Source organism: Pyrus communis, chromosome 8 (assembly GCF_963583255.1).
Source record: "Pyrus communis chromosome 8, drPyrComm1.1, whole genome shotgun sequence".
Classification (NCBI taxonomy): domain Eukaryota; kingdom Viridiplantae; phylum Streptophyta; class Magnoliopsida; order Rosales; family Rosaceae; genus Pyrus; species Pyrus communis.
Genome location: NC_084810.1, coordinates 26,782,634 through 26,794,970, shown reverse-complemented (window position 1 = coordinate 26,794,970; position 12,337 = coordinate 26,782,634). Strand labels below are relative to the sequence as shown.

Genomic DNA, 12,337 nt, shown 5'->3' with positions numbered 1-12,337 from the left:
ATCATATAAGCATAGTCTAACGAAATGCAGCGAGTACACATGAAAATGTTTTTTTAGATTAACAAAAAGATCACTGGTCCATTTAAGCAATTTAATGTAAAAATGTGACATTCATCAGTATAACTTAGTAAAGTAATGCATGACATCCTATTTTTCTTACATTTTTTAATAAATTATGTCTCGTCATCAACAAAATGCTATGATTTAGTGATCACCAAGAAGTTTCTCCACATTGTAAGTAAGAGAAATGTTAACGAGATTCTCTCAAAGTGAGACTCTTTATTGACTCTCTTTCATATCACAGTTTAACGTCAATTCTCTTACCAATATTATAAACATTATGCTAAAAATATGAAATGACAGAAAATCTATAAAACTTTTGAGAAAGCCTCTTAGAATTTCTCTCGTAAGTATTGTAATCTTTATTTATCCTTGGATACCACATAAAACGCATCCCTGTAAAGTTGTTGTATTCCATGTCTGGTGTCACAACACCGGCAAATGATCGACAACGGCATTCGAAGAATTCAAGGGGATTGAACAATGTAACTTTAAGAACTTTCTTGCATGTTTCTTTGTGCTAATGGTCGCTATATATGTAAAGATATAATGTATACTATTTTATGTCTCCACATTGGGGGTCCTAAGCCAATGGTGGAGGACCAGTTGGCAGTTAGGGTTGAAGGCTAGAGATATCAATATGTCATATTGTAGCCTTTTGTGGATCATAATTTAGGAAGGATAAGAAAACGACATACATCCATTAAAAAAATCAATGTTTAAGATGTGCCATTAGAAGATTTTTTTAGCTTAATATAATCGAAATTGGACCATTTCATGCCACGTTGTTGTAACAAGGGCCGCCACCGGTCCGATGCAGGTCCATCGATGTGCTTGTTGAGTTTGTTCCTTCATGTTTTAATTTAGTTGTTTTGGACGAAGGATTAATCGTAGTAGCAATCACTAATTACTGATAGTCAAGGGATGTCAATGTTTCTTAAATATGAATGAATGATCTGTTCATGAAATCAAAATAATTGAAATTGGCTTTCTAATTTCAGTGGCAAAACATTTCTCGCCGCATCAATGACAAAGTTCTAATCTTCCTTAATTTTCTCTATAGGGTCGAACTTTCTGCATATGGTGGTTTGCTTTGTGGTTTCTCACGGTTTTGGTTATTTCATGATTTCATCTCCATCTTTAGCAACTCTAGGAAGAAATTGCCCAAATGGACTTTTAATCCATATTATATATGACTTTTAATCATATATATATATATATATAATATGGATGACTTTCGTAGTTTAAGGGAAAAAAAGATAGAAAGGATAATACCTAGGTTCTCACTTTTTGATTTGATTCAATAAAAAAATGTCACATATTTTTTGTTTTTTAAAGTCCAAGAACAATCAATAACATGTCTATTATTTTTTAAAACAATAAAACATGTCTCAAAATATCATGGGACAAAACCAAAGGGTAAGTACTCACGAGTGAGTACTCAAGTATTATCCAGATAGAAATACGTATCGTGATTTTTTAATACATTTATTTGGTTATATTCTCACCAGTTAAGGATCTTAACTAAATAATTGTCATTAAGTATTACGCTCTAGTAATATTCTTATTTATTATCTTGGAAATAGTGGCGAGTTTGCAACCAATTTGTTCTCACGTCCCATTCATGTTAATATATAGTTATATAAAGAACCTAGCTTAAATAATTAGTTTGTTATAATGTTTTGGTATTGTTCTACGGAAGTGAGATTTACCAAAGCATTAAGCAAGGGAGCCACCAATTGCCCAAAACACCCCCAAATTAACTTATTATTTTTGGGACTTTATGACATTTGGGCTTGTAGTTCAATCTTTTGTCTATGATATATGGTTCATGTCACAAAATTTTGAGTTAATTTAACCTACACAGTGGTCCAGAAGGCTAATAAGAAAAGATGATGGGGTTTTGATGTACTTTTAAAGTAACCGGAACTGATGGGGAAACTTTAATCAGCTGTGTACTGATGGATAAACAAAATCGAATGAAGATAACTACTATAATTACTCTATCAAGTTTATTTAGATCACAATCAAGTGTTGGCTTTGAAATCACTGCTCACTCTTGCCCTTTTTTTAAGCATTCATCAATAATTTGTTCTTTTCAGGGTCTCTTAGGATTCATATGATTGGGATTCGACATAAAGAACGGAGTGCCGGTTATCGTAACGTACTCTCTCCTCCTTTATCTAGGTTTGAGAGTGGTAGCGTAAGATAAAGTTGCATATGCAGAGCTTTTTTAAAGTCTCTTATCATTCAAATTATACATGTATATATTTGCTTGCATATAGATTTATGTGTGTTAGAGACTAATTAACTGTAGGATACAAGAAAAAACAAATTTAACTCTCCATTTCCCTTTTGAAAACCTGGTTGATTTTTTGGACTTATGAATTAATTCCACCGGATCACGGTAACATACATATAACGAAACTTCATATATTACACAACAAAAGAAGACCATATACTACAGAGCTACATGTGGAATATTACAACAGCTTATATGTGTAACATTACAGAATGAACTGAATATTATCATGTGCGTGGTGATGGCTGATCAGCAGCAGTACTGCCGGTTGGCAAGTCAGAGATGAAAGCCAGAATCCGGTTAATGCTAGCAGAACGAAGGGGCTGAAAGCTGTTGAATGGCCTCAATTTGTTCTTGGAGAAGAGTCTGGATGAACTGGAAAGGATCAGATAAACCAAAGCTTGAACTACCACAAACATGGCCACCTTCATCAATGTGTTATTTACCAACGCCAAGGAAGTGATCTCAACCACCATTTTCTTTTCTTTTAATTTTCTTATCTAAGTAAAGTAGTTGCAGAAAAGTTTGAGAGAAGGCTTGCAATGAATACAATTTGCTCAATTATTTGCTATATATAGGAGGAGAAAAAGGAAGAGCAGCGGCCATGAAGTCGCCTCCTAATTCTTGACTTTTTTTAGGCCAATCAGCCGTGAGGTTGTTACTTGACCGCATATGCTTAATTATATGCACGTATATAATAAATTAGTCCATGGTATATACTTGGCTGCACAGGACTTTCGAAGGGCCTTGCTTCTTTTTTCTTTCCCTTCTTCGCATAGATTATTTAGTGTGACATTTGCACGTTTACTCGATCGGTGTTATTAATTGACTCATAGTATAATATGTGTATTCATTTGTTAACGTACATTTTAAGTTTATAAAATATTAATTATATAATTATTTTTTTATGAATAATTATTTTATATGATAACATATAAAATAATATCATTACGCTATCATGTGCGTGTCACACTAATTTTTTTTAATAAAGAATTGATTTCTAACTAAGCCACTATCAATAATTGCGGAACCAATTACAATGCTCTCCTAGGCTATAGCATAGCGAGAGTTTTGGTTCTTTAAAGCTTAACTTTTTTTATTAATCTTTTGGCTATTTTATCATTTTTAATTGTCATATTCCACTTAGGGAATGAAAGTTTTGAATCTTAAGGCTGCTTTTGAGGTAAATAAGAGCTAATAAATGTTAAATAAACTCATCACTTTAATCAATATTATAATTTAAAAGTAATAATTAAGTTAAAACTTCCAGATTACAAACTCCTTATTTTATTCACTTAACTCCTTATTTTACTCATTTGAAAGTTTGGAGGCTAGAAGCTTAGAAAACATAGTATAAATTCCTTACTTCAGTTGTTACTTTCAGATTTACTATTATATAACTTTATGTAGACAACAAAAGATTAAAAATTTAATTTCATGGTAATAATTTTAGCTTAACCACGCACTAAATAATTTATGGCTACGCCATTGCCACTATTATATGTCTCTAGCAAGATAATTAGGATTGAGGTCTAGGGTTTTGGAAGTTCATGCAAATGGAGCAGTTGGTGGTTGGCTTAGCTACTTTTATTAAACAACTAAAAGTAGAAAACCAAAAACGTCATCAAACCCGAACCCAAATTTGTTGAATTGCGGAGGCTGATCTGGCCCTGACAATACAGGCAGATCACTTTGATCATGATTTGTAACGTCCAAGTATGCTTTTAGATTAGAGAAAGAAAAGAACGAAAAAGAAGCAACAGTCTCCCCCCGTCTCTCTATTCGCTTTAGAGCCAATCTATATTGTGTTCATTCCTACTCAATGAAGTTATTATTCAAGTTCATCACTCGTGTTTCTTATTATACATGCAATTACAAGGATACAATACTAGTACTGTTACATGTTTTGATTGCACACAGTATCTTGCTGTAACGTGTCACACATGATAAATTGAGTGCACGCAATATTTAAATTGAAAACGACTTATGTACCAAATTTTATGTGGTTGTACAGAAGAAAGCTCATAACAATGTATTCTTGCACAAAGAATGTCAGGCCACCTTCCATATAAGTTCTAAGTAAACAGTAGATGTGTCTGAAGGGGATCAACACGTGTCAATAAGTTGTAGGCTAAGTTATGGAGTCATCGATATTACACACTGCTGTCAGTGCCTGCCTTATAAAGCAAGACGCGTGTTGTTTTCGGTCTGCATGCAAGACACGTGCCAATCACGTAGCATACTTGAAAAAGTATATAGGGATGCACTATTCCTTTCCCAGCATCACAAACTTGAACAAGAAGAAGAGCAATCTTACAGTTTTTACTCGGAGAATTTACATATATCAGTCGGTGTTGAAAGCAAAAATGGCGTCCCACAGACAGACATACAGAGCTGGTGAAGCCAAGGGCCAAGCTCAGGTATATATACTTTATACACAATACGCTTTCACAATGTATGGCATTGACATGATAGTTTAGCCACGTTTGAAATAATATATATTGATTTTGGTACTCTAGCTATTAGCACATTCAACCTGAGTATTTTATAAGTTTTGTACACGCTGTAGCGGTGACAGAAACTTAATAGAAATATCAAAGTCGGTCTCCTTAAAATGTGTCGATTGTGTCACATTTCACTTTTTACTTATGTTGTAAAAATTATTGATACGTCGTCGATGATCTGATTCATATTATTATCATCAAAACGGATTGACATAATATTGATCCATTTTGAATGATACTGATATACGTTCGTTCCTTTAATATATAGGAAAAGACGAACCAGGTGATGGTTACAATTGGGCAGAAGGGCCAGGAAGTGAGGACAATACCCACGAGACGGCCCAGGCAGCCAAGGGGAGATCAAAGGTTGCAACTCAAACAACTAGAGACAAAGGTCAAGAGAAGGGAGAAGTTGCAAAGGCAAAGGTATGGCAGAGTAAGGAGGTGACCAAGGAGAAGGCCTCAGAGGTGGGCCAAAAGGCCAAAGACACTGCGGAGGCCTCCAAGGAGAAGTCGGAGGGGTTCCTTCAGCAGACAGGAGAGAAAGCGAAGAACATGGCACAGACTACTGCCGAAGCTGTGAAGAATAAGTTTGGCATGGCAAAGGACGACGAGCAAGAAGACCTTGTTTACTATAGGAAGGAGAGGGACTAGTTTGACATTGTTTTATGTTGTTTTAATGTCTTTCTGCAGCTGTTGTTTGTGTTTTTGAGTTTTGTTGGTTATGTTGTTGTCAACTGGGCAAGTTTTTTAAGTCCTGTGCTTCCCTCTCTATGTGAGATGGGGATGTTGCGCTGCATTTGGTTTTCCAGCGTTGTAGGAATCAGATTGCAATTTTCAGTCGCAAATAAAATGAAATCTGCTGAATAATTCCTGTATTTCACCTGTAGCATTTTCTTAATTTTATTTAATTCATGCGTTTAAAAATACAAAAGCCTAATTCGATACTAGAATTGAATTGAATAATATACTGTATCGATGGTATATTGAATGGAGGAACGATAAATTATGTCTGATTAAAAGGTGAAGATGATTACTCAATCTAGTCCCTCGAAACAAAAAATCATTCATTTTGCCTTAAATATACCGTAGATTATGAGTTATCAATTCATTCCAATCTTAGAAACCAAATGAGGCTATGAGGAGTTAGAATTATTCCGATTTCTAAATTTTCCTGCCTTTGCTAGAATAAAAATGTACAAGAGTTCTATACTAATTACAACCTGTAACCAAATACACCGAAAACTCAGAGACTAAAACTGATTATAAGGTGTCCCATGCCCATTCATATTGTTCCCCGATTCATCTTTCTTTTTTCAAATTTATTTCACAATAGTTTACGTGAGTTTGACGCTTATTATAACAATCGTAATTACGTCTTTTGTTAACGTTCAGTAACTATGATGGCTGATACGTTCAGGTTTGGAAGCCAGTCAACTCAAGACCTACTTATCTTTACAAGTTACAAGGCGGAGACTGTGAACTTAGATGGCTGCTTATTGCCGAACCCAAGACATGCTGCATTTTCGAAGTTTGCACCGCGAAGCCAACAAGTTACAAAGAACCGACTTAAGGGATATGAGAATGTTGAAGCGGTCATCCCAATGGATAATGCCTGTGGTGATTAGTGAGCTTGATAGGATTGAATGCTTCAATTGAGGTCGATCATCTGCATAGACAAAAATCATATATATGCTGTGGATGTCTATCGTCTTAGGTGTATACTTTGAACTTCTTTTCTTGAGGAGAAAGTTATTTGAAGTTATGTGATTGTACACGGAAATTGATAAACACACATTTTTTTATTTTATTTTTCACATAGCTTTACTTAGCTACGTCTATTGTTTTTGTTTGATTTTATTAAATACGCTGATAATAATATATTTTCTCTATCTAATGGATTACATAAATGTTTGCATAAACTACTCATAACTTAAAAGACAATAAACACATGTTTTTTGTCCACAGAAATCAATAAAGACACGTTTTTTACTTTTCACATAATCTCACTTAACTATGTCCGCTGTTTTCGTTTAAATGCGATGATAAAAAAGGAAGAGGATCATCTCCTGAGCACAAGATGTGAATCCTCCTGATCACGAAATAGGGACCGTTCAAATTTAATCCAACGGTTATAATTATTGTAACTTTTAAAGGACTCATTGTTTCAAACCGTTAATTTAATTTTAAACAATCTGAATTTCGTGGTCATGAGAATCCTCATTCTGAACTCAGAGCTCAGGAGAGGAATTGCATAAAGTACTCATAACTTAAAAGATTAATAACTATGTAGTCTGGCAACAGATGTTCATGATTACACTTTAGACAACAGGTGGGTCCCGACAATCAACTTTGAGATTATAATCCAACGGCTCAGATTTCATCTTAACATGATACCGCACGTGATAAACATTATCCTGCTTGTTTGTCGGCTCCATCTGGTCCAGTGACGGCCTTGGCCCGGAGTCCTGGAATCCCAGATAAGAATGGTATTAAAAAGCGCACCCACTGGGTTCGCTGCTCTTCATCTCAGATCAAGCCCACCAAACAAGAATCCGAATTTGACGTTTTCGCGACCCCAAGATGAGTTCTTCATCCAAGACGGCGAGGAAGCTGCAGGTGGCGTCGCCAGTGCCGGCGGATATCGACATTGCCAACTCTGTCGAGCCTTTCCACATCTCTGAGATTGCAAAAGAGCTTAATCTCAGTCCCGACCACTACGATCTTTATGGGAAATACAAAGCCAAGGTTGGTTGTTCGATTCGTTTAGTTACTAACCAGTCAGCGCTCGAGCATGTATAATATGTTCATTTATTTTCATTGATATATAAAAATTTTGAAATTTGATTATTTGGGTGTATTTTATGGGAGATACAAGGCCAAGGTTTGTCATTTGATCCGTTTACTTATTAACTGGTTGGCGCTCGAGCACTTCTGTATGTGTAATATGTTCATCTTCTTTATTGGTATGGAAAAGTTTTGAAATTTTGATTATTTGGGTTTATTTGATTGGAGATACAAGGCTAGTGTTGGTTGTTTGATTCGTTTAGTTACTAACGGGTTAGCGCTCGAGCGGTTTTGTATTCGTAATATGTTAATTTGCTTCATTGATATGGAAAGATTTTGAAATTTGGGCTTGTTGGGTTTGTTTTGTAGGTTTTGTTATCAGTGATTGATGAGCTGAAAGGATCTGGAGATGGATTTTATGTGGTGGTTGGAGGGATTACTCCTACCCCTCTTGGTGAAGGCAAGTCTACCACTACTGTTGGACTCTGTCAAGCTTTGGGTGCTTTTCAGGATAAGAAGGTGAACTTTTCTATTGTTGTCAGTTTGAAAAGTTTGGTTCTTCTTTCGGTATCGAAAATTTTGGGTGTATGTTGGTTTTCCCTTTTTGATTTTTCCTTTTCTGGGAAGTTGATTTCAACATTTAATTGAATAATCAAGAAATATAAACTGAGTTTTAGCCTTTTTGTTGGGAGAAGTCTTGAAGTATGAGTGGAGGTACAAGGGGACAAAAAGAATAAATTCAGAGGTTACGTTGATTTCTGGCTTTTTGCTATGATTGTACTTGGTGTTGCTTTAGCTTGTCGTGTCGAGAAACTAAGGCGAAATCTTAAGGTTGGAGTGTTTAACTGGTGAGGAAAGTGTCACTGAGTAATACACTGACAAGCATTAAAAACAAGATGTGTTACAAAAAGATTGTAGTTTCTGGGAACTGAAAATTTGTTGTGATTGTCCCTTGTGCTTATGATGTTTTATATGCATTTTTTTAAACTTTAATTTTGGTTCATTCTGTTTTCCCCTTGTTTCTGTGGGTAAAAGTTAAAGTTTTGTGGTCTCTAACACACAGTCTCATAGGTATTTTTGCTGAGTCTTCTGACCAAGAAGTTACCAAGCTGTTTTGGTGCGGTCCTGGCCCTTAGTCCTGTTTACTGCATTCGAAAAGAATTTGTTTTACGAGGAAAAAACTAAACCTTTGGATAAGTTCGAACTTTATCAGTTAATTTTCCACTTCGTTTTCAAAATGTAAAGCAAAGTATTTCAAGGTTGTCTTGTATTTATCTCCTTTGCTGTTAAGTTTTCTTGCAAGTATTGCAGTTTTTATGGAAGACTTAAACCCACAGCACGTCCTGCAGAAGTAGACTTGTGCGGATTTTTCGTATTACTTGTTGTTAATGGAATTTTATATTGTTATGAAGACTTAAATAGATTTTACTTCACAGTTGACGTCTATATATCTCAGTAGTAGTTTGTATGGCCCTGATCCTGTATTCTCTCCTTTGTGACTATAGGTTGTTACTTGCCTTCGTCAACCATCACAAGGGCCAACTTTTGGAATCAAAGGGGGTGCAGCAGGTGGTGGTTACAGTCAGGTGATACCAATGGATGAGTTTAATCTTCACATGACAGGAGATATTCATGCAATAACAGCTGCAAACAATCTTCTGGCTGCTGCCATTGATACTCGGATTTTCCACGAGGCAACCCAATCAGATAAGGCTCTACTGAACCGGTTATGTCCACCAAATAAAGAAGGAAAACGGAACTTCAATGACATCATGTTTAGACGTCTAAAGAAACTGGGTATCTCCAAGATCACGCCTGAGGAGCTTACACCGGAAGAAGTTAAGCAATTTGCCAGGCTTGATATTGACCCAGATTCTATCACATGGAGAAGAGTAATGGATATAAATGACCGGTTCTTGAGGAAGATTTCAATTGGTCAAGGCCCTGACGAGAAAGGGATGGTAAGAGAAACAGGATTTGATATTTCAGTTGCCAGTGAAATAATGGCAGTTTTGGCCCTTACAACATCTCTAGCGGATATGAGGGAGAGGCTTGGGAAAATGGTGATTGGAAACAGCAGGGCTGGTGACCCTGTAACTGCCGATGATCTTGGTGTTGGAGGTGCATTAACAGTGCTAATGAAGGATGCTATTAACCCTACATTAATGCAGACTCTTGAGGGAACCCCAGTTCTTGTTCATGCTGGTCCTTTTGCAAACATTGCGCACGGGAATTCCTCTATTGTGGCTGATAAGATTGCACTGAAACTGGTAGGACCAGGTGGGTTTGTGGTCACAGAAGCTGGTTTTGGTGCTGATATTGGTACTGAGAAGTTCATGAACATAAAATGCAGGTATAGTGGTTTAACACCACAATGTGCAGTTATAGTTGCAACTATAAGGGCCTTGAAAATGCATGGTGGCGGGCCTGATGTTGTTGCCGGGAAGCCTCTTAACAAGGCCTACGTAACTGAGGATGTGGCTTTGGTTGAGGCGGGTTGTGTGAATTTGGCCAAGCATATTTCAAACACAAAAGCCTATGGTGTGAATGTTGTTGTAGCTGTGAACAAGTTCTCGACCGATAGTGAAGCAGAACTAAATGCAGTCAGAAATGCAGCATTGGCTGCTGGGGCATATGATGCCGTTATTTGTACTCATCACGCCCATGGTGGAAAAGGAGCGGTTGGTCTCTTCATCCCATTAACTACTTAATTTTCACTTCTCTTGTTTACCTGCTGCTGGATAGTACTCTTGGAAACTTCCGTTAGAATCTCATATTTGTTCCATCTTGTCAGGTGTAGCCTTAAACTGCGGTAAATGGTTGTCATAATAAATGAAGTTTACTGTAATCTGCAGGTAGACCTAGGAATTGCGGTTCTAAAAGCCTGTGAGAATGTTACACAACCATTGAAGTTCTTATATCCTCTGGAGTTTAGTATTAAAGAGAAAATAGAAGCAATAGCCAAGTCATATGGAGCGAGCGGTGTTGAATACTCAGAGCAAGTAAGCGCACATGATATTATTTTTAAATTTCAGTTCACACTATTTATTTCAGTCTCTCTTGCTCTCCGTTTCATTCATAGATAGACAAGCATTTCCATACCAATGAATACAACTATTCCTCTTTTTTTTCCTCATTAAAAAAAAGAATGTACTGTTTGCTGCAAACAGAACGTCAACTTGATTCTTCTACATCCTTTGCAGGAACATATTTTCTCTTTTTTCCCCCTTCTCTTGACACCACTGAAACCAAAATGTCGTAAATTATAAGCCGGCATAGAAGTATACTCGACATGCTTATTGATACGAGTTTCCTTATTTGTGTGAGTAGGCTGAGAAACAAATTGAGATGTACAGCAAGCAAGGGTTTTCTGGTCTGCCCATATGCATGGCGAAAACCCAGTATTCGTTCTCACACAATGCTTCTGAGAAGGGAGCCCCCACCGGATTCGTCTTACCAATAAGGGATGTAAGAGCTAGCATTGGAGCTGGATTCATCTATCCTTTGGTGGGAACAATGAGTACAATGCCAGGTCTTCCAACTCGCCCTTGCTTCTACGACATTGATCTTGACACCGCAACCGGAAGGGTCGTCGGTCTTTCTTGAAGATCGCTCTGCATTTGGCTCTCCATTTGCTCATCGAGGCAACTTACCTATACGGTTGCTCAAGCTTCTGTTGTTTGGCTTTTTGCTTCTTGTGTAAGTTATCTGTATTACAGCTATTGATTTCACAAATAAAGGAAATCTCTGAGGTTAATAATTATCTTATTGTAAATTTCCCCGGACGAATTGTATAACAAAAGTTGTTTCAATACAACCATACATTGTTATTTCGATACATTAGTTTAGTCCCCGTAACACTTGATAATATTACTGAGAAACTTTTATTTTCGTTGGAATATTAAACTACGGAAAAGAAACATTGCAATAACAGTCGGATGCAATTACAGTTGGGCAGAAAGGTTTTATTTTTAAGAACAATACTTTAAGTATTTTTTGACTATGCGATAAAGTGTGCACCCTAACATTTTCGGCAGTTGCATTTATTTGTCAACCGAAAAACAGACAAAAAGAAACTGCTGACATTTCAAAAAAAAAAAAAAAAAAAAAAAAGAAAGGAGAACTTTCGAACTTTATCACTGCATGCTTACATCCAAAAATAGCCAATATTTTGGAACTAATTAGTAATTAGTTAACTAATTAACCACAACCTTAACAGAAAAGTTTGCAATAATTCTCACAACAATTGAATCAACCCCAAAACTCCGTTGTGTCTTCTCTACCATCTCTTTCTCTCTATTTTCAGACAATTAGGGTTGGAATTAAGCCAGATTCTCTTCATCCCTGTCTTCAGTTTTGTTTGTAACTTACAGCACAAGTAACACCTTAACCGAAAAACGAAACAACCCAAGTTATATAGAAATGGCGGATTTTCTTCGGTCAAATTCAATCAAGCGTCATTTGCTTGCAAAACCAACATCACAGTTGGTGACGACGGTCTCTCCACGGCCCTCAGTCGCAAACATCTCAGTTAATCCGGATTTGAACATAACCATGAGCATCACAAGCCTTCCTTCCACGAAGCACTCATCGCCGACGAAGCCAGGGCCGAAGGTCCCTTCACTTTCAATCTTGTTCTTCAAAAGAAAATCCGTGGCCTTCACTTATGTATTCACGTTTGCCT

At 36.6% G+C, this 12,337-nt stretch overlaps 1 protein-coding gene and 1 pseudogene across 1 annotated transcript; both read left to right on the top strand.

Annotated features, from left to right (window-relative positions):
* The first annotated feature begins 4,681 nt into the window (after positions 1-4,681).
* Positions 4,682-5,723, top strand: LOC137741566 (late embryogenesis abundant protein 2-like; annotated as a pseudogene).
* Positions 5,724-7,337: 1,614 nt separating this feature from the next.
* On the top strand, positions 7,338-11,493 carry LOC137742346 (formate--tetrahydrofolate ligase-like). Its single transcript, XM_068482195.1, has 5 exons — positions 7,338-7,614; positions 8,023-8,172; positions 9,159-10,334; positions 10,509-10,655; positions 10,984-11,493. The coding sequence occupies exons 1-5, from the start codon at positions 7,450-7,452 to the stop codon at positions 11,257-11,259; spliced, it is 1,914 nt and encodes a 637-aa protein (XP_068338296.1). The 5' UTR covers positions 7,338-7,449; the 3' UTR covers positions 11,260-11,493.
* The last annotated feature ends 844 nt before the right edge of the window (positions 11,494-12,337 follow it).

Excerpts from the sequence above, each read along its gene's own strand:
- LOC137742346 (XM_068482195.1), top strand. The coding sequence starts at position 7,450 with ATGAGTTCTTCATCCAAGACGGCGAGGAAGCTGCAGGTGGCGTCGCCA. Across the intron at positions 8,173-9,158 it reads GTGCTTTTCAGGATAAGAAG|GTTGTTACTTGCCTTCGTCA; the intron begins GTGAACTTTTCT and ends TTGTGACTATAG. Across the intron at positions 10,656-10,983 it reads GTGTTGAATACTCAGAGCAA|GCTGAGAAACAAATTGAGAT; the intron begins GTAAGCGCACAT and ends TTGTGTGAGTAG.